Raw genomic sequence first — 26,724 nt, 5'->3', positions numbered from 1 at the left:
GCTTGCTTTTCACTGTTATCATCTCTCCAACTTACTTCAGAAGTTGAAATTGTTTAGTAAGCCGCAATAACACTTAAAGAAATGAAGAAAGAAAATATAATTTTACAGCTAGCAACCATAATGCTGCAATTATCCTAAACCTAACGTGTTTTGTTTTGCATTAAAGTAGGTATGCCAGGCCTGCCGGAATATCATCTGTTGTATTTACTCTTGGGTCTACTCAACACAGACTTGAAAATTTCCTTATTGTATGCTAGCATCTTCATGTTTTACCACACCATGAATTTTACTGGCCAGGTAAAATGGGATACACACCACAAATCTAAATACCAAGTTTTTGAAATAAATGTGTTCCAACAGCTAAAGCTGGAAACCACCAAAATTCATGCATGAATTATCTTGCTTCAGAATTCAGTCATGATACGACTTTACTTTCACCAACACAGGATATAGCTATAATGAAAATGGTATCTTCATGCTCTTCAGTTTATTTATTTTAGTCCAGTGGCAAATCTAGAAAGAAGGCAAAAACCAGCCTAGTCATATGTGCATTGCATTGAAGCATCCTTCTCTGCTAACTCAGGCTCTATGAAGAAACCAAACCCAAAAACTAGCAAAGCAGTGGATACTGGAGACCCGCATGCAGCCCCTACCCATTAGCTTGCAGGGTAGTTCCCTGGCAAATATTCTCCCCTCCCAGAATATTTTTGTAGATTAATAATCATTAAAAGAAGGGAAGCAAAGTGTAGGCATAATGGGTTGGTTTTGACAATGGGTATTAGAGGGATCCCTCAGGTATTTTTCTGTTCAACAAATCCATAAAGGAGCGGGAGAGGGGCAGAACGCTGAGATGATGAAGACTTGCTGAACATACGACACTTTTCAAGGCAGTAAGATCAAAGTTGTTGGGTCTGTGAAGAATTATAGGAGATCATGGTAGCCAGTAACTGAAGGTAAAATGATAAAGTAAGCAATGAAATTCAGTTCCGATAATAGAAAGGGATGAACACTGAGAAAAATAATTCTACATACAGAAAAACAGAGTCTAAATCAGTCATGACCACTCAAAAACGCCCACATTTTAGCATGAATAAGGTCTCTAAATATATCAATCCAGTTCTCAGCAGTGGTCAAAATGGGAGCTAAACTTGGGAATACTGTTGCTTATGTTGTAGGCGTGATGACTTCTAAAGGCAATGGCAGTTTTGTAACTGGCGTTATCTCACATAGGTGGAAAAAACTAAAGATTGTTAAGACTTTCTGACTCTTCTTCGTATCTTAGCAGTGGCAGTAACCTTGAAACCTTACTACAAGCTGAGAACAATAATTTTGAATTCAACTTAACTGTGTCATGTGGTTACACCATGTCAAGCAAATATGGTGTGTTAAGTATGCTAACTTTAAAGGGCAGCTCTAAATGAGCTTTCCAAATGCCATGTGTGAACATGCTTTAATGGAGAGCGAAGCCTCACACTGTCATATGTCCACAGATGCCACATACATCCTTCCCATGGAAGCTATACAGAAAAATCACAGAGGAATGATAACTTACATGGAAAAATGATCCTACGTCATATATTTTTTTTCTAGAACATCTTCTCCCACTGCTCAAGCAAGCCCTTGGCTTTGTTAAGCAGACTCTCCTCACACAAACAAATGCTGCCACTGGAACCAGCTCACACCAGGGCAGCAAATGCAAAGCTTGGTGACCATCTCAACAGCCACCGAACAAAACTGCCACTCCTACAAGAACCATCTAAACTCCTGTATCTCCACGGCCAGCGATACACCTGATGGAACGTACCAAATGCCCTTATCGCATCTGCCTATGTGGCTGACACTTAGCAACCATTTTCCAGCAGAACAAACTCTACCCTTGATAAAGGGTAAAAAACATCTTTCATCAGCGGGAAAACACATCTTACAAAACAACAGCTTCTGCTCTGACGTTTCAGCGTTGATGACCTGAGGAGATCTGCTCAATGCCTTTTAAAGATAAGCCTCACAACAAAAGCTTATATACTAAATATCTTGGACTCAATAGGGTTCTGGGGGCTATATTAAATTCCCAGCTAGCTTCTAGCAAACACTGCCACTTTCTTGAGAGAATAAATTGCTTCTCCTTCTCGTAACAACTAGTGATCTCATCTCATTACTGTAAGTACTCCCACCTTGCCCCACAGGTTACTAACTTTTGTTCTCCTAGCTCATCTAACTGATTTAAACACTGAAGTTGAGCTCAAACCACTGCTCTCAGCTCGCATTTAGCCTCTAAGACTGATGTTTCTAATTCAGGAGAACAGAAAGAAATCATCATACTGCTCTGTTGGTGCTGTGCCCACCTTTCTTAATCTAGCTGCCATTGTGGCCACTTTTATTCAAAAGGAAAAAAGCAGAAATTAGAGAGATGGAAAAGAGGACCAGGGGTGTGGACCACCTTCCACAAAATAACAGAATTAACCTGTACTCCTTGTTTCATAGAAGTGGTGACTGATAACAGTAGGAGTCTATAACCTTGTGAATGAGGAGGAGAAAATTAAGAGAGTGATCATTCACTATATCTTGCAATATAACCAGTGATATCATCAGGCACTGGATTTCAAAGAAACAGATAATTAGGGAACTTTTCGCTGAAGGTTGAGGAAGCCAAAAGTATAAACAAACATTTAGACTTTGGTGGTTATGGGTTATGGGTGGTTATGGTTCAGATGCAACCTCTGGCTCACAGTGCCTTAAAACAGCTGCTCGCGGAAAGATGTGTGGGGACGATCCATGTTTGGTGCCCGCTCTGCTTCTGGTTCTCTTGCCCTAACTTCCCTTCTCAAATAAGTGGAGCTAACCCAGGATCTGTGTTCTTGCCACTCTGCAATCTGAAACAGATTTTTAAGCAGATATGTACTACCATCTCGCTATTTCCAGAAACAGGAAAGACTGTGCCATATAACAAATGCAAGCATTCTCTCCCTAGGTATCATTCACACTCCTCCGGCTGTCCATCTTTCACCTAGAGGCAAACTCAGCATGGACAGAGAGAGAGATATTATTGAGACTACAGCAACATTAGCTTCTGCTTCCTAATTTAGGCAATAGCCACTTCAATTTCTGTAAGCTCCACATTTCTTTTGGATTTATCAGTTTTCTACTCTCCCAACAAGGGAATATCTATCTCTCATTGCAGCCATGGCAAGGTCACTTGCTGCAGATTGGGAAGGGAAAAGCGGCTGCAATGACTGGATGTAAGCACAAGCACTCATCCTCCTCACTTGAGAAACTGAGCTGTTGCCATCAATTACGTGTATTTAGCTTTTCTCTGGCAAGCATAAATGCTCGCATACAGTAATTACAGCTGCTCCTATGTCCTAAGCAGGAAGAAGAGGAAGAAAAATAAATTATAATAATTTGGTTTTATTGCTTTTCACTTAAGTTTTATGCTTTTAATTACAACAATGTTACAATTAATAATCTAAAATATTTTTTTAATAGTCTTCTCTACCATTTTGTAAACTTAGGCCACAAAACACTGTAGCTTTGTAAAAACTCCTCCAAATCTACTGTATTGCTTGTGGGCTCAGAATAAATAACTTGAGATTCAGGATTAAGAATATTAATTGATTTGCTATATCATAGTTAATTTATATGCATTATGTCTAATAAATTTACCATAAAAAATTAATACAAATACATAAAAATATATTATTTCATACTGTAACACATTTAGTAGTCAAGGCACAGCTGAGACTTAGTAAGAGATATTTCTCTGCAATATTTCTTTGTTTGAAGACTAAAGATTGCAGCATTTTTATACTCCTTATATATTCTATATCCTTTTGCACTCATGGATGTTACATCTTTAGTAACAGTAAATTAATTATCAGGAATTGAACACCGTATGTAATGCTATCTTTTTTGTTAAAAATACTAAAGAAGTTAAAGTATTTAAGTATGTTATGAAAGCAGCAGTTATTACTTTAAAAATGAAACATTTTACGAAATGGTAATTCAAACCTACATATATATTATTGCAATTAGTTGTGTGATATATCAGTGAGGATTAGTTGTATTATTTTTAGCAGGAAATCATGCCTCCAAGCTCTGCTGGAGTTCTCTGAGGAAGCCGACAAGAAAGTCAACTCATTGCTCTTTAACAGTGAAAAAAAAATTGCTAAGTGTTACTAGGAAAGAAACACAAAATACAGCAGTAAATGTCACAATGCCATTCCATGGATGCCTGATGTACCCATCTGAGGCACTGCAAACACTTCTGGTCTTTTCATTCTCCTCCTCCCCAAAATGCTGTAGGTGGAAGGTACGGGTGACAGACACTGTGTCAACACAGTGCAGAGGACCTGACGCCCGCAGGACATGCACTCAGGTGTTACACTTCTGCCCAGCCCCAGTGTGGTGCCAGGACTGAACCCCCATGGCTGGCAGTGTCCCCCAGGGACTCTGTTGTCTGTGGGGCAAGACCCAGCTCAGCACAGCCCAGCTCTGTGACCTCTGCTGAGGTTTATTCATGAGAAGTGTTGGGAAAGTGTCAGACACTATGTGACCTAAAATTGTGTGAGATAAGGGAAGGAAAAGCAGAGACAGCAGTGCAATGGTTGAGAGAGTAAAACACAGCAGCTCAGTGGTTCAAGAGAAAAAGTAAAGGTTTGAAACCATTAGATTTTAAAGGTTTAAAGCCCCAAGTTTTAAAACCTCAGGGAAAAGAAGAGGAACCAGGAGATGGCAAGTCAGCAGCATTGAAGATAATGCATGGCACACTGCAGGCTCATTGTTTCACTGCATGGCTGGTGCTCGCAGGACACATGGAACATCTTTTTGAGAGTGGTACTGGTAGCTTTTTAGTACTATCTATTGTACATATTAAGCAATAAATTATGCTTCGTACTTCTAAGCTGCATATATTCTGCTTACAGAGTCTCTTGAGAAACAGGTTGCTCATTCAATCTGTCCCAGAGAGAGTCTTCATTTAAAATAAAGATGCATGTGGAGCACAAGTTCCACTTCAGTTTCATCAGAAGAAATTCCGTTTATGTGCTCCCTGCAGCTTTACAGTGAAAGAGGAAAACTTGGCGATCAGCATAGACACTCATTCCATGGTAGGAAGACGTGTACTGTGGATCTCACCACTAATTAAGTAAAGATGTCAAAATTTCTTTAATGAATTCAAAAGTACATAACCATGCAATACAGAAAGTTCTAAAGTATGATTAAGCCCAAAGATGGCAGCTGTGATTTGGAAATTCCCAAATTACAAATTGCTGGGGAAAGACAGAATATTGTAGGAAAATATTATGCAATCTTTTCCCTCTTTTGTACTTTTTCCTCACTATATGTTACTTGAAACTCCTGGAGATAAAATGCTAGGCCAGATGGGCCACTTTAAAAATTTTATGTAATTTCTGTTATGCACTTAGGTTTTTGCTTTTCTGTGTTCTCACTATTCATAAACCAGTAAAACTTACATGCATGTCCATTTTCATACAAATGAAAGCAGCAGTAGGTTTTTGTTACCATCTCCTTTCATCTTCCTGTTACAAAATATGAGCCATTTTGGAGGTGGCTTCTTTGATTTTACTTTGCTTGTTATGTCACACTGCCACCTTTGCCAAACAAATGACTTTACTCAAGTACTGCATTAAAGTTAGGTACTCTTTTTATACAGCTATAAAAAGCATGTTTATACACAGTAAAACACTCAAATGTCAGTGTCAGGTAAACCAGGCATCTTGGTTTACTGGAATGTGTTTCTCCTTCCTGACAGCTCAAAGACTGTCTTCCAGAGTCAATTTCCTTTCAAAACAGAATATTTTTACATTCTCCCCCTGGTTACTATAGGATAAAATTAGAAATAAAAATAATTCAATTCACAACTTGTGTATTCACCACAGGCTTAAACTTGTAGCCCCATGAGCAAATGTCGAGTGTGCAGCAATTCCATCAGCTCTCGAGAGCTCAGTCCTGACAAACTACCTGTGATTACACAGGCTCTCTGGCAAAGGGAGAACCGAGCTGGGAACAACAGGGCCATGGCTCCACCAGGGAACTCCGAGCCCTTCTGCATTAACACAGGAATGAAGATGGCTGCATACGGTGTCTCAAATAGTGTCACGTACTGTAAAGCAATTCTAATTATTCTTTGGCTGCATGAAATTATTTGAAGGTGCACATATGCTGTTGATGAGGGGGCATGCCTTCGGTGCACATTTTACAATGAAGTTAGCCCTCTATGGACAACATCTTCCTAAGACATGTATCATGTTTTGTCTGTTGGAGAAAAAAAGAAAAAAGAATGCTGTTCACTCAGGTAATTTCAAAGTCAGTGTCAATGAAATGAAACCTTTTTCTACCAGGTCATTGAAAATTATTTCCTCACTCCTGAATTTCCAATCTATTGTTTCATCCGCAGTCAGTTATTTAACCACTCAGACTTATATAAGGAGAAAAAATTATGTTTTTTAGTCTCCTGATTATCAAAGAATGACAAACTTATTTCAGCTTTAAACAAAGGCCAGAGGCCAAAACATTAGTTTTAAGATGGAATCATTAAAAAGATAACTAATGTAAGGAAACATTGGGGGCTGGCAAGGTGGGAATGCCTGCACTGCCCTAACAGGAGAGCTCCCACATGGTGCAGTGTCATTGTAGCTCATCTTCTTTGGAAATCTGGATACTCAAAGGTCAGTTTAAAAATTAATCCCTGGTCTTTTAAATAAGCATTAAGCACTTAAACATTTCATACATATACGCATCCATTTGGAGTTGACTGGGACTAGTTGGTCAGCATTTTTGAAAGATGGATCACATTTATTTAACTTACAGTGTTCAGAGTTAACTTCAGAGGCCCAGGAAAATTTCTTGCATCTTTCAGTTGCAAATGATAGAAATACAATTTCAGGTACACTGTCTAAAGCTGACAGAACAAAATTATTCACATTTATCTCAGAGACATTCATCATTGCAGGGCTTCCATATACATTTAACACTACCAATTTTCTGATTACTAGTCTCATATTTTACTGTCTGTTTTTGCCAATATTGGTAGATTTGTGAGTAATACAGAAAAGTGACCTTTAACATCATTTTAAAGTAGGGGTGATTAGGAGTAATTTAAGTTCTGTAACATTATTTTAATTCCCCAAAGTTTTAGTATGTCTGCACACCCTTCAGCTACCTGGGTACACTGCTCTGCCTGTTTAGGATGTGCGGTGTAGACATGCCCTAAATACTTAATGTCTGAGCAATAAGTAATATTCGTAGAAAACAGATGGGTTGGAGGAAGTTCCAAACGCCTGAAGCTTTTTCGGCCTCATCCTGCTCTTGCATGGAGTATCTGGCAGGTGCGCTCTAATCTTTTAATTTGTTTTGAATTAAACTTCTCTTTGCTACTGCCCTACCCATTTCTTTTTCATAATCTGGTTGTGACTCTACATACGTGTAGTGCCTGTTGTATCAATGAGTCTGCTACAGACAGCCACCTGCATTTGGCCTGTTGCAATATTTACCAATGCATGGTGCAGGGAGATTTTCTAAGCAGCACTTTCAATAACAGATTAATCTCTATTACCTTGCCCTATACTAGGGCTTGCTACCAAAATTCTCTTAAAGGTGTTTATTTTTTTTTTTTACCCATGATTTAAAATATAATTTTGTTTTAATAATATGGCCTCTGAGTTTAACTGATATAGTTTTAAAAATCCTGTAAACCACTCTGATTTGTGTAACATAAAATAATTCAACTCCTCATTATTTTATTGCTACATCTTAAGATAATTTTATAGCTCTAGGAACTTCTTTAAAACACTCTGCGAACACTTCATTAAAAAGGAAGATACAAAAGGAAGGCAGTCTCTAAACTGGTGTTTGTGTGTATACATATAGATGCACACACACACACACTTCAGTATCGTAAATATAAAATTTAAAGAGTGTTTCACCTGTTGTCTGATTCTGATTCATCGTTTAGTTATTATTTCAAGCCTGATTAGTATATTAGTTTGCTTCATTATTGTAAATGAATATTTCTATAAATGTTTAATTAGCCATAAATGTTACCACAAAAAAGCCTTTCTGACCACTGCAATTTAGGGTTGTTAGAACTAGCATCAAAAGTGAAATGTTTTAAAGATAAGTGCATGCAATAGAAAGTATAAAAGTTAATTTTCGACCTTTTTTCCTATTTCTTTTTTAACTGAAATGCAGAATAAGTTCCATCTAAAAGCTGCGATTTACCCAATGTCTTCCCTTACAACCTCTTCTAGTCCTCCCAGTTCAGGTATTTCTTTCTCTGAATCAAGAAAAAACTGAAGTTGGATCATCTCCTGTTCATATTCCTTATCTCTTACTCTAAGTAAATGCTAGTAACAAGTAGCTCAAAGGTAAAAAACAATTCCATTTCTTTCTCATCAGCACTTTTCAGACTTCACCTGCTTGTACCCAAGCATGAGGGTCGCCACTGCAGCCGCCACCCAGCACATTGCTGATAACCTGATAACCCGAGAAATCTTACTGAAGGAGCATGCCCAGCTCATTACCAACGGCTCAAATGAAGAGCAGATTCTGCATCCCATAGAAAAACAATCACAAGAGTCAACTCTATACAGCTTTGAAACTGTCTTCCATGAAGAAAGCTGTGCAGGAAAATCTGAAGAAACCGGTTAGCCTCACTAAACAAAAAGTTCAATCAAAGGAGGACATCTTTGAGTTTTATGATTGAATGATGACGGTGTTTGAACAAGCTAGGCAACAGGAAAGGACACCATTGTACACACGCTCGACAGAAATCTTCAGAATACTGAAGTGAGCAAACTGAAATGGAAAAAATAAAGCCTGTACTGTGTCATTTCGGGCCTTGGTACAAACTAGGTAGCCTAGCTTGCTCAGTACCGAAGGAATAGAACAAGAGCAACTTTAAGACTGTCCCGGACTTAGAGTCTGCCAAGGAATCTGCAGCTCACAGGATTTTAATTCTTCTCCAGCTCAGAGGCCAGAGGTCACTTTCTGGTGCCATTTGTGCTGAACACCAGAACTATGATGAAGAAAAATGCTCCAGAGAGGGTTCAACCAGATGAGGGGGTTGCTTGTTTGCCACTAAACATATTTGATGAGCTTTCAGAGCCATAAGATACCAGGTAGGTTCACACAAGCCTCTTCAATGATACATGCCTAATGTCACCTGAGTCAGGTGAGCCTCATCAGAAAAGCCTTAACAGAGTATCCCATGAGATGGTTTACTGACATTTACTCAGATTAAAACTGACCAGTATTCTAGATGATGCCACAGTCTTGAGGATATTTTGTTGATCTGAGATTACCATAGCACTTTTCACCATGTACCCTCCTATCAACCTTACACAAGGAGAGCACCAAGCGAAAGTCAGATGTGTCCCTGCTTCTGCTTTAGAATGGATGACTTCATGAGGCCTGAGAGCTGGGAAGGTGAGATGCAAAGCCAAGAAGAGATGACGGTTTTATACTGATATAACTCTAAGGATTTCTGCAGACTTCTGGTCTGGACGCACAAAAGTAGGATAGAAAGGTTACTTACGACTTCTCTTAACCGAAATCTTTGAAGATGCAGTATCCCTAATAAATTCCCCTGTAGGCTCCCGTGTGCCTACAGAGATGCAGGAACAGAAGGGCAGTAAAAGCACTCAAAGTCTCAGTCACCAAACTTGCCATGGTGCCCTAAACTGCACTAAAAACAATCGTCTGTGAGAGCACATTCAAAGTTCAGCAAAGCCACAGAAGAGCCTCAGGACAATGATAATATGTCTGAGAGATGAGGCAGAAGGAAAGAGTTGGTTTGATGCCTGGGCATGCTGCCTTTTCATCTCTCTGATTTAATGTATAGCAGTAGGAAAAAAATCAAAGAGCAGCAAATTTTCCACTTGCGGGCACATGATAAAAGGCAATGAAATGAGCACAAGCACTTGATGAGGATAGGGATGGTTGCTAGAAACCAGATTTCACAGATAACTCTTCAGTAAAGTATTTGATTCAGGGGTTAATTTTAGAAATGCAAACCAGCTTTGCCTACCCTGACATTTATAGCCATCAAGGGAAGAGGATTCTGGAACAACATTGCAAAGAAGGAGCAGAAGCCAACAACTATTCTTAAAAAGGGAGATCTTTATGAAAGAAGTTAAGGAACACAATGCTTTCTGACAGCAGAAGGACTCTCCTTATTCTACAAACCTCTAAATTAATTCAAAAGTAAACAAGTAACAATTTGCATACAGCAGCATTTTATGTTTCTGGGCTCTGATTACCTTAAGCCTTCACACATGCACCCGCTGTTTTCCAGATCACTGCATCAAACTCCGTCCTTACCTGCTATTCGAGTAATTACATGGAGGTGTTCAACTTTAGATTAAGATCAGCTTGTCATGCATCAAAGGTTTGAGAGGCTTAAGAAAACGATTCATGTCATAATGAAATGTAATGCCATCCTTCTTCAAACAAGCATGAAGATTAACCATGAGAATCTGACGGAGCCTTTCCCGCAGTAAAACTGGCAGATGGGGAACAGAGGACATGGAAAATTCTGCAAGGTTCACCTTTGAGTCTTTTCATAGAGAATCTTGGTGAGGGAGGATCAACCCAGGAAGCAGAAATGGTCTTCCACACTTCAGTGCTATGCATCAGCATGATTTCTGCTGTGAGTCCATGCCGTGGCTGGCCTCCTGCCTCTCCATCCTGGCTGCACAGCCCACATGCAGCCACAGGATACGCTTTTGGCATGTGTTAATAAGGTGCAGGCAAAAAGAAATATTGTCTTGGAAAATCTTCACACAAGATTTAGGATAATTGAGATTACCACTTGATAAAAATAATAAATAGTGTTGTATAAACATCCTTACTTTCAGCTGAATATTTTGATTTTCTTTCTCAATATACTGGTGCAATTTAAAATACATGGACACAGCCAATCTGTTGGAGCACCTTCTAAGGAACTAATTTATCTTAATTATAGCAAGTGAGCAGGACAACCTAACATAACGGCTGAAAATTTATCTAGGTGACATATTAGGCCACTGCAAAGTAGTTAAGTGATGGTTCATGAGCAGGACTTGTTAATTAAGTGATCTAGAGCTATTCTTCTTCCAGAAAGTACCTTTCAGAGCTGACAAAATAATATTCATAGTTAACCATTTCTTAGATAAAACAACAAAACTAATTTTTCAGGCCAAACCAAGTGTGTTTGTTTTTTTTTCTTGACCCTTAGAAAGAACATTTTTATTTAATTTCAACATCTTAACTTTTTTTTTTTAATTAAAACCAGCTAAATTTATAATCTAAAATTCATTCCAAAATTAAGTGGTAGAGATCTCTAAATGAAGCATCGCGCATAAATCCTATCCTTCACCATTTTTCAGAAGAGAAGGAAGAGAATTGCTTGCTGAATACAAAATCAGCCCAAATTTTATTAACTATACATCAAAAGAAATTAAGAGAGCACAAATTGTGATTCTCATGGCATAAAGCCTTGAAGATGTTCAGCATTTCATCCTCAGTCTCATCATAAGTAACATATAAATCAGCAGGCTATATCATTTTTAAGTAGACTAATCAACATGGTATAGATGTTGCATAAAGTAAGAATATTTTCTACAGAAATTAGCAGAGAAAACCTTAAAACTACTCTTAAAGTTCTAAACTGAATTTTTGTCAAACTATCAAAGTGTTAATAATTTTAGAATTAACCAGTTATCATCTAATTTGAGCCATTTCTGAACTGTCAAAACCCATTCATACATGTCTCTTTTTTAGGCTGTTTTCACTAATTATAAATATATGTGAACCAACAAGAAAATCTGATTGGAACATAGGGGAGCGTCTTAGATGATCAGCTTGCTGCACATTTTCCTACAAAATATGCTTATAAGCTATTTACTTTTAGAAATGATAAGGACTCTACACCACACCACTCTCAACTATTGAGAATTTCTAGTTATGCTTTTGAGAGAATACAGATCAAACAAACACAATCTGAAGGTGAATTGTGGTTTTGTTCACTCAGAAGTCATACAGAAGCATGTTACATGGTTTGATAATGAAGAAGATGCTAATCCCATCACCTTGCAGATCCTCTGGCTATTCTGGACCCCGGTGGCACTCCCGGAGTTCCTGACTCCCACGATGGAGCACACGAGTGGGCACAGCTGTCTGCCAGCTGTGACTGCACGGGACGCCCAATTTGGTTGGCAACAAGCAGAACTGGCCTGTGGCTACTGGATGAAAATGAAGTGGCTCAGTAGAATGTCTTTCCAATCAAACTATTAACTATTAATTTACAAGAGGATAGAAATCGAGTCAAATCAGCACAGATGTCCACACCCTGAAATTTAATCTTTACTTTCAAGCTTTCAGTTCAGCCTAGAAATCCTTTGTCTGCCTACTGCCCCAAAGACATCGCCTCTTTCCCTCTTATTTTACTTATTAGTTATTTATAAGTTTTATAAATAAGTAAATAAGCCATTTACTTATTCCTTGTTCTTTCGGCTTCCATGAACAGCTGCACCTTAGCCTGTGGTTTATATTCTCCATCAGGTACATTCCAGCACAGACATGACTGCAGAAATCTCTCTGAATAATTAGGTATAGTGAGTGGGTTATATGCAGCCATTCCCAGCTGAGCTCCACGCAGCCAGAAATACTAACAAAGATATACAGAATATTCACAGAAAGACTTTGACATCTTCCAGTGCTGGGGAAAGTCATTAAAATGAAGGACACTGTTACTATCTGTGCTACAGGCAAGGCTTAAGATTGCCGAACAAGGCTCAAAAGCTGATGTTCTGGGTACAACAAAAATATAACGAGTTACCCAATAATTTTATTCCAAATAAATAAGGTGAACAAACACGTGAAGAAGAAAGCATTGCTATTCCCACATTAAACATGATGAACTCGGGTAAAACAAGGCATTCAGCCTTTTTGATCTGTCCTTCATTGCAACCAATAGCAGAGCTAATTTCCTGTATTTCCTCCGAGTGACAAAGCCTCGCCCAAGCAGGAGCCATCACACTGAACACCCAAATGGCACCGACAGCAAATGACTCGATTCACATCATCATGGGTCTGGTTTCACAGCTGATAATCCCTTGCAGCCTTTCCTGTTCCAGTCTCATTTTGCCAGTAGTTCCAGCACCACCGCTGTTAATCACTCAAGGTACCTGTTCCATCAGAAGTTTTGGCTGAAATTTCCTTTAATGTAAGGGAAAGGTTTTGGATGTGCACAAAAATCAGGCTAAGGATAAAAGGGAACTACAAATAGGAACTATCACATTTAATTTTTCACCCCTGAAAAAAACAATCTCTAGTGTTTTTTCTTTCTCATCTTTCACAGTTTAACAGAATTTAATAAATGAATAATTAGAGCAACGTAATAGCATTTACATAGGCCTCAGATGTACATACTTCTTTCAGGCTAAGAGTATAGAAATGGCAAGTATAGAAATGAACAGCACAAATTTACTTCCCTTTTTCTTTTTCTCTAGGCTCTACTACAAATAGCTGGAAATATAAGGAAGTCTGTAATTCATGATAAGATGCACACCAGACTCAGGAAAACAAAGTCACCTGTGAAGCCTCTGCAGTCACAGCAAAGATGCAATAAAAGAGAAAAACTCTCAAAAGAGTCACCTTGAAAAGTACTCAGGCACAGCATTCATCTTCACCGTGGGGAGCAAAGAGGATGCACATCACAGCATCTAAGACATACAGTGGTAGTTAAGAGAATGGAGTTTCTCTGCAAAAGCACATATTTCTGTTTTTAAATTCTTTTATCCCTGTACTTTCCCTGTTTGAGAAAGTTTTGACACCATTGTCTAAATTCCCACTAGGCTGAAAACGAGAACATGATATAAGTGCAGAGAACAGTGTCATGAAAACACTTTTATGAGCAGCTGAAGAGATAAACCAGCTCAAAAAAGAGATTAACCAAATTCCTGGTGGATGGGTTAATCAGCGGTTATATTAAACACTCACCAGCCGGCTCTGGATCAGGGATTTCCTGGGCAGCTGAAGGCTGAAAGCTGGGGAGGTAGAGAAGGAGAAGTGTTTGTTGTTAGCGACCGCTCGAGCAGGATGCTGGTCCAGTATGGCCTTCCTTATGGCCTTGCATTATGTCATCCAACAACACTGTTCCCTTGTACTCTAGATGATCCCCTTGTACTCAGCACTGGCGAGGCTGCACCTCGAATCCTGTGTTCAGTCTTGGGCACCTCACTACAGGAAAGGCATTGAGGTGCTGGAGAGAGTGCAGAGGAGGGCAATGGGGCTGGCAAAGTGTCTGGAGCACAGGTCTGATGAGGAGCAGCTGAGGGATTGGGGCTGTTTAGCCTGAAGAAAAGGAGGCTGAGGGGAGACCTTATCACTGTCTACAACCACCTGAAAGGAGGACGTAGCATGGAAGGCGTTGGTTTCTCCTCCCCAGCAGCAATGGCCTCAAGTTGCACCAGGGAAGGTTTGGGTTGGATAGAAAGAAAATTTATTCATGGAAAGGGTTGTCAGGCATTAGAACAGGCTGCCCAGGAAAGTGGTGGAGTCACCATCCCTGAAGGTGTTTAAAAGACATATAGATGAGGCTGTTAGGGACATGCTTTAGTGCTAGAGTTAGGTTATGGTTGGACTTGATGATCTTGACGGTCTCTTCCAAGCAAAATGATTCTACGGTTATATGATTATTTCATCCAAATTATCATGTGCAACAGGCCAGTCCAGGGCCTCTCATAAAGGGATGAATGCTCTGTAGGAAGCATGAGAGCAAAGTAACCCGATGTTATCAGTTCTCTGAATACTAGTACATGCTTACGTGGATCCAGTCCTTGGAAAAGGTTCTTTACCAGCCTTTGGAAAAATCACGGTTATCTTTTTTCTCAACAAAAATCTCTGTGATCTGGATGGTTACCAGGCCACCAATGGACTTTTGGTTGCTGTATAGCAGGCATATCTTCCTAACACAAGTAACAGGTAAAGAGGGTTTATATTTTATGCCAGATGGTACTCAACTGTTTGTCATCTCCTTCTTTAACCTGTTAGCTCATTACTGATTGCATTTCAGGTGCAAATTAATATAGTCTGTTCTATTTTTAAATATGTCCCAAATGGAGATTCAGAGGAGCAGATGTTGGGGAGGTGGGGGGAGAAGGGTGTTTCCATCTTGTTAGTATGAAGTGCAAAATATAGCTCCATTATAGCTCCCCTAGTATACGTAGGTGTCATACTTCCGTGCACAAGAGTGTGTGCATCTGTGCCAATTTGGTTTATTTCATCTAACTCCATGTCTGAACACATGTCCATTTATTTTATGGAACATACAATGTCTAAAAGGTTTTTTCATTACTTTTTCTATAAGATTATAGCAAACAGAGCATTAAAAAAACAAACAAACAAAAATCCCCGAAACGCACATGCCCAAATGATGAAGATGAACCTGCAACATAATTCTCCTAAGTGACAGAAGGTACAAATCCTCTGAAGAAACTATCACCAATGCCAGGGATAGTAATGTCCTGATTTTGGGCTTAGTCTTGGCTCGTGGCACAACCCAGAAACTCCTGAGGGCTCTGGCTGCAGCCCAGCACCCTGCGGTCCCCTGCATATGGACATCTATACTGCCCAGAGCCTCTCCAGCACTGCACACAGCAGCTTGTTTGGCTGCCAGCCACACCACTGGCACACCCCCCTCTTAAAATCTGAGAACTCCTGTCCAGGTAAAAACCACAGTGCTTCTGACCTGGAAGTCCTGCCCCTGACAGTGCCCCAGAGAATCTGGCTCAGATGCTATAACCCCACTGCTTCCCAGGACAACCTCTTCTTCCAGCACTTTGGGACCTGGGGACTTCCCACATTCCACCTAACATCCTTTGAGGGACTGATCCTCTGCAAATTTGTTTCATCACTTTCTCAGCCCATCTAAGAAACTCTGGCACCTATACACCCTGTAGCAGTAACACAAACAGTTTAATCTTTCCTTAAATGAAAAGTACATTCTTTTGATTTTTTCTGACTACAGAACAAGGGAGGTTTGAATGAAATCATTACAAGAAACAGCGACAGAGGATATGTGAGCCTCCGTAGAAATACTTCCTTTAAGTAGATTTCCTCATAAATTAACTTGTCTCTATTTTGAGGCTGTGTTATGAGTTGCAGTCACTTGTACCACTGCCATCAGGCTGAAGACATGTCCATTTTAGAAGAGTTTGCTCTGTAGTGCTGCAGTCCTGCCTTCAGTGACAAGGATATGCAATACTATCCTTTCAGCACCCTCAGCACTGTTCTCTTCTCCTCCATTTAGTGAATTAATCAATAAACTATGATTTCATATAGTACATGTGAAACCCTTGGGAGGCCAAAAATAGACTGAACAATAAATTTATCTTTCTGGATTTTTCCATGCTTTTTCCACTAAAATCATTCATGAAGAGAAAATACACAAGAGAGTACCATACATCATTGGTGTCAAACTAATAATTAGCTAAGACTAACTTTTCTGATTGGAAAGCTACCTGTAGGTTTCAGAACAGCTCTGCAGGCTACGAGGACAGGAGGCGAGCAGGGAATAACACTCTCACACAGTGTGCTGAAGCTGCCAAATACAAGGATGAAGTGTTCAGGCTCAAGGGTTGAAATTTCCCAGCGAAAGTGAGGATGAAGTACCCTGGACCCAGCACTGATGCTTGGGGTGCTTTGGGGGCTGAGGTCAGTTATCACTATATGACCCCTGGAACAAGGGAGCCAAGAGAGCAGGCTAGCCCTAGGACAAGGACTTGAGAGAGCAGGAGGAGGAAAGAAACTCAGCAGGAACCAACATACCAATTTTTCTTGGTGACTTAGCTCTGCTGGAGCATATTTCCATGCCTGCAGCTCCTGTCCCAGCAGGTTAAATTGAATCTACCCATGTGAATCCTGCTGGAAAGCACTGTGTGCTTTGCTAGAAAGAGTGGTGTAAAAGGGGCAAAAAAAATCCACCCACCACCACCACTGGAATTCACACACTTATTGCTTGCATAATCACCTTGTTCCAAGGTGCTCTGGCAATATTTTGCACGTATTTAGCCACAAATTTAGCCACAAAGATAAGTAGTAACTAATAAGCATTTTTTTAACACTAGCAGAATGCATGTCCTCCTTTCATTCTTCAGATACTTTTCAAATGGATGCCTCAGCTCAGGTATGGGAACAGCAAGGAAAGAACAGAAAAATCAGGTCTGGAGCTCTAAAAGTAAACAGTAGAGCATTCCTACTTCCATTGCTGTGTGTGTTTCTGTTAAAAGACAAAGCATTTGAACCCAATCAGAAAAATTATTATTTTCTTCTGGAAGAACAGAAGAACTATGTGACTATTTTCCAGTAGTTTTCACTGCTTCAAGCTTAGTATAAAACCAATAATAAAGAAATCCATAAACAATTCTATAAATGCAGCTATGATTAATACAATGGTACATTATCATCACAAACGTAATGACAGGAATTCTTGAGCTCTTATACTGTGAAAAAAATATCCAGGAACCTGAAACACAAATTTGGAACAACCTGTATGTGCACACAACTCCGTGACACTGCCAACAAATACAGAAGTGGCAGAAAGATAGAAACTTCAATACATTTGTTAAAAATATAATAATTGCTCACGAGTTCAGGTCATTTGTCCTTCTCCCTTTTTTGCCATGAAGTGGTTCAAGAGAGAAAAACATGTAAAAAGCCAGCTAGGCATTTCTTTGGGTCTTAAGGTTAAAACAAACAAGCAAACAAACAAACAAACAAAACAACACTTATTTCTGCTGGTTAACATCAGAAATTCTCTTGCTTTCCATGAATAAAAAAATGCACAACTCGCAAAGTATGGTGTTACTGGAGACAAGAAAAGAGATTAGCAACTATAGTGCTGGCAGTAGTAGCCAATGTGAAAATCTTGAGCTGCGCTTTCTTCATAAGCAGTACAGGTACAGCTCCTACGCATGGCTTACGGCCTGGACACGGTGGCTGCTGGGTTATCTGAAACCTTATCTGTGGGAGAAAACAACCAACATGTTGTGTTGAGGCTGCCGTTGCCAGTTCATATTGAGCCCCATGAATCTCACTGCATGGAAGCAGTGCAGTTTACATTTCTATGCTATTATTTCTATTCATACTGAACTTCCTTTTGAAGTGTCTGATTCATGCAAGATGTAATAATCATATAAGATACGATTGTTTGTGTTGCCTAGTCAAATCACAATATGTATAAATGTGATTCTGCTAATCAAGTATCTGATCAACAGCATCAAATCTCAATCAATGCTATGAGTAAATTCAGGTACTCCTCATTTGTGATCTTGGAATCTCAGAATCATTTATGTTGAGGAAAAGCCAATCTTAAATTACTATGAAACACTGGCAAAGCTGCGTCTAAACGGGCGTCACTATATTCACATATTGCATGACAAAAAGGCTTCTCGTAAAAGCTTCAAACCATAGGTCAACCTAAATAATACTCCCATCACTCCAAACAGATAACTCCCTGGTTCGATGTGAGGGAGTCTGGAGAAGCTCTTCCCTCTCCTCACAAGGATTCCCCTTCTCCATCCCAAACCCGCTTCCTCCTGCAACCCACTGAAAGACGCTGCAGAAATTACATCAGTGGAATTTTCTACTGGTTTCATTCCCATTAAACTACATGTGCATGTAGTAGAAAGAACTCAATTTAAGCTCCTCTAAGAAACAGAAGTAAAAAAGTAAAACCAAGAAGAAACCCTTCTGATAGCTCTGTCCCATTTGGCAGGAGAAAGCAGTCTGCCAGTTCCCAGCTCACAGCCCTTGGCTGTTTCCCGGCTGAGATGTCTCCCCAGGCCCGTCCCTGAACTTTTCCCTTCAAAGAGTGCGAGGGAACAGCATGCTCTGCCCCAGGAGGAGGACAAGGATCAGCCAAATCTGTGACTGTTCTGCTGTCATTCCCTGCAGCTATGAAATCCTACTCATCCCCCACTAAGAACATTTTCAAAGGGGCCCATTCTTCCAGACCTAGAAAATTAAATAAAAAGCATGTTCAGGAAGAATCTGGTTCGAGTTCTACCACAAAAGGCTACAGACTGTGGTCCCTAAAACCAGCTGAACCTGAGAGTGTTAGCTGGAATTTAGCACAGGCTGGATACAAGTTACTGAAACTCGTAAAACACTTTGGGGTGATGGTCCCTAACAGGTAAGCTCATTATTTTGCTGGTCTAATGAGCTAATATATTCCATTTATTCAGAAGTCAGTGTTTTCCTATAGGGAAATATGGCCTATGCTTTCCCAAAGTGTCTGCTCAGATATGAAAGTGATCATCATTACTGTAGCCAGATACATACACTTATTGATATAACTCTTCAATTCCATTGGTTAATCCAGTCAAATTTTGTATTTAATTTCTAATACCATTTTCTGGTAAGTAACAACCAGTATGAAGCCTTGTGACAAAAAAACGTCAATCTGCTAGCATTTGTCTAATGTCAAGGGCAGCAGTGAGATTTTTGGAGTCTGCTGGGCTTCTCCACATGGAAACAAACAGCCCGAGGATAATTTCATCCCGTAACAGGGTGCAATGGGGACAGCCTTGTATCTAATGAATCAGATCATCCTTCCCATCCCCGTTGAAGAAGGATTCAGGATGGGAGATCAGTTGCTGGGCTGAAGAGAGACAAACACTGTGGTCAGGTTGGATTCCAGCACCCAGAGGAAAAGCCTGTGTTTGAACTCCCCATCCTGAAAAGTCTGAAGATTTCCGTGCCACTACCCTGCTTCCCTGAAAATAAGACCTACCCCAAAAATAAGCCCTGGCATGATTTTTCAGGATTTTTGAGGACGCTCAAAACATAAGCCCTACTCCAAAAATAAGCCCTAGATACAGTTCATAAAAAAAGTCAATTTAAATAGTGTCCCGGCAGCTATATATGTAAACAAAGGCATCTCTTGGAGCAAAAATTAATATAAGACCCTGTCTTATTTTCGGGAAAACAGGGTATCTTAATGTAGTCTATCTTCTTCAAACACTAAACCTTGAGGAACAAATTCTGCTGTCTACAACTATTTTATTTTCTGCCACACCGTTCCACCAGTTAACTTGCCCCTGTATTAGTGCTGTAGGAGACAGAAGGAATGTCTGTATTGGATCCATGCTTTAAGACATTAAAACCATTTTTAAAATAAAGAATGAGAAGTAGTTCAAAAAGCTTGGCTGAAAAACTCTAAATAGTTTCACTGACCTACATTAATCGATGAATTCATAGCTCCCAGCTCAAAAGGCAGGTGAATAATTATTTCTGTAAAGTAATCTTCAGTGTGTCAGCCCTTTTTTTAGTAAAAATGCTACCAGTAGAAATCCTAAGACACTGGATTCTCTTACCAGTTTCTCCTAAGAGATTAAAGGCATTGTTTCCATCATACTGAAATATTACTATGGTGTGAATAATGTCTTCAGCAAATGGGATGAAGGAGTTTCCGTTCTCTTCCTGCTCAGCTAAGTCAACTGAATTTTTGGTGCTATCAGTGAGTGATATTTAACAGAACTCACCTCCATCATCCCTGCTGTGTTATGTACAGGGAAATGCTAACAGAAGGAAAACGTGGCTATTCTCAGTTACTGCTGAAAAACTGGAGCTCAGGGAACAGATTTGTTGAGTAAGCAGGTATTACATACAGACAGACACATACTGACATTTCTTCTGTTAATAAGCACTGATAAAGTATTCACAGGTTACTTGCTTAAAATGATTCTATGCAATTACATATTTTTAACTGCCTGAAGATGTATTAAATAAGTCATAAGCAACCTGATTATTCTCAGTGATCTTTTCTCCATCACAGTAGGAAATGTAAAAATAAATAAATGACTAGTAACTGTGTGTAACACCATGAGTTAGGAAAAAAAACCAATTTTTTTTTGTTAATAACTTAGAAGCACACTTCTGTTAGCAAAGATATATAAAGTATTTATTTTTTTGCTAATGTACTAATTTGTCACTTTTGGAACAATTCCAACTAGATGATCATTTAATATGCATTAATTCCTGCTATTAATTCCTCTTATTAATATGCATTAATTCTGCTTTCTCTTTCCAGTAACAAATGAAAACCAATGTAGACCAGAAGAACAAAACTTTCCTTTTATTTATCATACAGGCATAACTCAAAAGTATGACAATGTCACTTTAGTGCAACAGGGAGTGAGAACTGATTCGTGTTCATTCGAGTTCACATAAAGCTGAAGCATCCATCAGCTCTTGGAGCTTCTGATTTTCCTAAGCAGTCACCCCTTTGGTTATTAACTGTACTGAATGGGTCTGCTCTGCAGCCCAGAGCAAGAACAGAATCAATAAGATCTGGCAGCAGGCATCAATTCTCTGATTGCAAATGTATTTATTACAAGGTAATTTTCCAGAATTAAGTCCAAGTTGGTTAAAATTTGCAAAGTCCCAATTTGAGAAAACCAAGTACTGTAATTGAATCGTTGACATTACAATGAGAACAAGAAAGAGAATATTGCAACAGGTTAGTAATGGAGATTTCTGTCCATGTTAAGCTGCTTTCTTTCTAACAGTATCTCTTACTAACAAGATGCTTGCAAGATCCTCCCTTTTTAACCTCTTTCTCTGTATAGTACCTTGGATTATTTCTTGGTATTTTAAATTATATAATTACCCAGTTATCTGAGGAGACTAGGGAGAAGAACAACAACAAAATTCTGCTCTTCCTCTAATTACCTGTATTAACAGCAAAGAGTTTCTTGGCTGCCTTTGTTTTCCTTGCTTTTCATTTGTTTTCTCTGTAGAGACTAAAATATTTATATATGCTTCTCTGAAAATCTCAGCCAAAGAATAAAGATCACGTTCCCTAGTGAATTTCAGTGGACCCTGGATACCTCCCTCAAATGCCTTGGAAAATCCTAGCCATTATTTCTTGGAGAAAATTAGTATTTCCACTTCTTTACTATTTATTAGTATATCTGTCCCCTCATAAAACACAGGTAATCTAAGTACCTCAGTTTCAACAGGGAAAATGAGGATAAGATTAACATTGTTTTGCATCACTGTGCTATTTTTTATTTATGATAGTCAAAGAAGGTAAGTAATGTTTATTCACTCATACATCTGGAAATACTAGCAAAGCACTGAATCAGCTGAGCCATATTTCAGGAAACCACATATGCTCCGAATTCAGCATTTGAATGTGCAACCCTTAACTGTATATATGTGCCATTCTCTCTCACAGAAATAGGTTTCCAGTATTTTACTTAGCTCCTGTGATACACGAAGTTAGGTATTCCCTAATTAACCAACTGAGACGAGTTCAGGAAGGTTTTATTCTGCTCTTAGTTACCTTTTTTTCTACCTGTTTTTGCAGTTGAAAGCCTGCTCAGTCTGCCAATTATGCATTTCAGGTGATATTTCAGGGCAGAAGCAGAGAAAATACAATGAATCCTCCATGGCATGTGAAGAACGATTGCAAGCGGGCAGCTATGGCACATGTCTCCCTCATCACCGCTGTCCCTGCTGTCCCACCCCGCCAGGAGCCTGCACGCCCAGAAGTGTGTGTGCTCTCACCACACATGAGACGCAGCGTTTGCCAGGGAGGATTTTTAACATCTCTCTGCCCTTTAGATGCTGCTCCCCCCTACACGTGTGTTTTTCTTCCCCAGGCTCCATCTCGCTGCAGGAGCTGGTGTGGCCGCAGCCAGGAGGCTGGCGAGCAGCTCCCTCTGCGCGGTGACTCAGCATCCAGCCGGCCCTCAGCACCCCAGAACCCACACCGGGATATATTCCTCATCGCAGGGAGAGACACCTTTCCCAGTAAAGGAAGGATAGGACAGACCCTTGGGCAAGCGCGGGTGGGCTGCAGCTTCCCCAGAGGGCAGGGCCTGGGCTGACCCGCAGGGCTGAGGAACATGGCGTGCACTCCCACACAGAACAGCGGGGTCAAAAACACCGCTTCAGCCCGATGATTGCTTGACACACTGTCAGTCGGGCACTATGGACAATGCCTGATCTCTGGCACAGTCTTTTTCTAGCTGATTATTAGGTAATTAACAACCAAACACGCACTGTGCACTGAGGCAGGGGTCCATATGTGTTTCTGTGGCATAAGGACTCAGGGGTCCTAACTGGACCATCAGGTGTTATTAAACATAGATGCAAAATGACAAAGTAAACTCAAAATAAAAAGGCATTTACGCAAGGAATGGTAGGACACGGGATTCCTGTTGTGACTGCCTGTAATGCTTACTGGCATTCTGATCAGACAGCAAACAGCTTTCAGGTTTATTAAACTGACTGTTTCCCAGTACTCTGTGACAGTATCTCTCTTTGAAACTAGGGGTACATCTTCGAGTTACTGGACACAAAAACTATGAAACTATGAAAATTTTCAAATGCACAGAATATTAATACTATAGAAACCTTAAGCATTTATTGTAATAAATCATTTAATAAAGAAGATCAAGGTAACTTAACTTCTTTTAAAAGGTGGTACCTTTTCTGTATCTCTACATTGGTTCAACAATAATTTCCTTAAATATATCCTAAGTTGTCAAATATTCAAATGAAAATAATATAGATGCTTTTAAAACCTCTCTCATCTTTTTTTTAATTTCCAGCAAATTACATAATTACAGATAGCTGTCTTTGTACGTAAAATCTCCAACAGTACATAGTTTTCTGAAGGACAATAAGGACAGGCTTCTCCCCTCACTGAATAACAGCCCAGACTTCTATCCAAAATGTAACGGTTTGATTGTCTTAGTTATTTACAGGACAGCCAAGCAATAGATTTTGGGACTTGTTTGCCTGACACACATTTTACTGTAGCTTGCAAACATTACAGAAAATGTACAGATAGAGGGGAAAAAAAAAAAAAGTCAATGCAATTTCATTGTCATTATTCAGTTAGGACCTCTAATGAAATAGATCATGTTATTACATTGATTGTCTCAGGGGCTATCCTGCCCCTCCCCACAATGCAGTCATCTATAGCAGATAAAAATTGATCAGAAATGCGCACTCTTGAACAAACTGCAGGGTTCAGTTCAGTATAACAGTATTTATTCTCAGCAATATTTAAACAACCCTTTTAAAAGACACTAGTGAATCTGTACAGCCATTTCCACACGAGAATCCTGACTCTGCATTCCAGCACAGATATCTGAGTCAATGTAACCACACTGCATCATCATAATCCTGCCTCAGCATGTTTCCTCTTCTGCACTCAAATCTACAAATTAAAAATACCCCTTTTTTACCTTAAATGGTGAATTCCTTCTCGTCCTTTTGTTCATAGTAACTATTCCAAGTTCGTATCTTTGAAAAATACAAGGATGGTTGCACCAATAAACTTCACAGATCCTCTCCTGCGGCAGAAAGCAGACTAAAAAAAAAGAAAGACTTCAAGCTGTGACCTCAGAGCAGAGCACAGCCGTTAGCATCCCTCAGCCAACCTTCGGCAGAAAGCAGGTTAGACAGCAGGAAAACTGGCTCCGTACATGGCTGCAATGCTTCCAAATCAAGCATTCTGTGCTGTAAGCTTGGGGATTTATATCTCCTTAAATAGGCCGTCCCACTCAATGCTGCTTGTGTGCATGAAAATATGAAGCATTTCGCTGCAGTCACTTTATGGAAGAAACTACCCCTGTCATCTTTAACAATCTCTGTCACTCTGCTCTGAGACTAAAGAATGAGCACAGCGTGCATAATTCATGCATTAAAATCTTCTGTGCGCTTCCTGCAGCAACTGCTACGTCCAGTAATGGGATATTGATCAGCTCATCACTAAAACAATCGGGGTTGGGCAATTGCTTTGCTGCAACAAACAGTATTCCATCCAAAATGGGATGCAGACAACAGGCTGCCCCCCCGCAGCACTCAAGCGTAAGTCCAACATACGTGGTGTGGCATTTACATATTGCAGAGTGTTTAATCTGGACTCTGTGTTTCTTTGACCTTCGAAAAATGCTGCATTATCTGAGCCTTTTATTTGAAGTCAGTATTCCCTGCAGTCTGCTTCTCCTTTTAACTCTATGCAGCATGAGAAACAAGTATGCATTCCTAACCCCATGTTAAAGCACAGTGACCCTCCAAAAGCAAAGAGCAGATAGAAGAGCTTTCTAACCCACTACACATTCTTTGCCCCATATACATCTGCAACTTGTTTGTACCAGGGGCTCAGACTAATCTCATGTTTAATCTGTTTATTACAATGCATATATTATATTCAATCAGAACAGAAATAAACATATGCATCATTTTTGTCTGGGAAAACTCACGTAATTTTTATCTACCAGATCAATGAAAACAAGTCCCAAACTTTCTGCTTCTTCCCACAGATCTGAATACCTTCCAGCCTTTCCAGCACACCCCCTTTTCTTGCACCCCTATAATTTAAACAATCCTCACCAGTTCACCAGCCCTGTCTTCAGCCCTTGCCTCCAGCAACCTCTGGGCAACCCTACACTTGGATTGCCACGTGCTTCTCCCTCCACACACTGGAAAACCTCACAACTCCCACCGTTTCAGAAGAAAAAGATGAGAGACAAGACAGACAAAAGGAAGACACTAGAGCCATGACTGAGGTGAAACTCCAAAGCAATATTTAAAACTAAAATGACAAAAATCTTTGGTTACCCTGGTGTTGACAAACAGTGTAGTCACTAGAATTTGAACCACACAAATCTGTAGCTTGCTAAAATCCATTGAATTATTTCTTACTCTTGATGGAGTTTTGGTCTGACCTTTTTATCACTAAAATACTCTGTGCAATTGTACGCTTTAAGAGTCCTCCCAACTGAGTTAATTAGAAATTGTCTGAAGCAAGCAGGATTTGGCATACAGTCTGGAAACCAGAATGAATAGAGGCTTTTTCTGAGGAAAATCTGGGAGAAGTTTTGCTTGGTTTGTCTCTCACCAAAGCAATCACCTTTCAGTGTATCTATTATCTACTGTTATCCCTTATGCTAAGTATGCCCCTACATTTCAGTGAGCTGGCAAAGGTGTCACCAAAAAATTGCCATATGTCTTTCTGGTATGTCCTTCCTTAACAGTTACCAGGGCTCTAAAATAACAGCAGTTAATCTCTACTTTGTGATACATCAACAAAGCTGTTCAGATTGTCAAATTCTTCACCCGTTACTATACCCTGTGTGCTGGGTCACGATCATCTCTGACAAGCCTTAAACTAGAAGTTAAAAACCACATCAGAAAACGTGATGTTGTGAACATGACTGCTTGATTTATCAGATTAGAATGGGAAAAGGCCTCACAGAGGTGAGATTCATGCCCCAGGTCACACAATCCCCACTAGCTTGTTCTGATCTTACTCTAATCGCTTATAAGTGAGAAGTTGACTGTGAAAAAAATGCTCATGTAGGCACTACAGACAAGTCCATCCTACGCTTCCCATTACAGGGGACATCTGCCACTTCTTGCTATGTTGGGATTGTGCTCCAGATAAAGATCTCTCAATTTGGATAGCTAGCAGTGCGTGCCTACATGTGAGGAAGATGTCCATCCTCTATCAAAGTTTCTTAGTTGTTGTTTGGCTGTTCAGCTCCTGTGGCCTATTTAAGGGTGAGCTGAATCATTCCCATCGCCACTGACCGTACCAACCAGGTTTCTGTCGATTATGATTGGAGTGTAGACATGTAGATCACATGTAGATACCAACATGTAGACTGCTCAGTTTAGACATCTCAGTCTGGAACTGCATGTGGT

The 26,724-nt window shown here is 39.8% G+C and overlaps 1 protein-coding gene across 1 annotated transcript in view; it reads right to left on the bottom strand.

The window, feature by feature from the left end:
• Nucleotides 1-24,296, bottom strand: part of CNTN1 (contactin 1) — a gene marked incomplete at both ends in the record, with an annotated part of 143,184 nt that extends 118,888 nt beyond the window's left edge. Inside the window, 1 exon segment of the mRNA XM_080363601.1 lies at nucleotides 24,261-24,296. Coding sequence (XP_080219727.1) covers nucleotides 24,261-24,296 — 36 coding nt within the window.
• Between the last annotated feature and the right edge of the window lie 2,428 nt (nucleotides 24,297-26,724).

This window comes from Nesoenas mayeri (assembly GCF_963082525.1).
Source record: "Nesoenas mayeri genome assembly, chromosome: 1".
Taxonomy (NCBI): domain Eukaryota; kingdom Metazoa; phylum Chordata; class Aves; order Columbiformes; family Columbidae; genus Nesoenas; species Nesoenas mayeri.
Note: the sequence above shows the minus strand (reverse complement) of the source record. Positions and strands in the feature narration are given on the sequence as shown.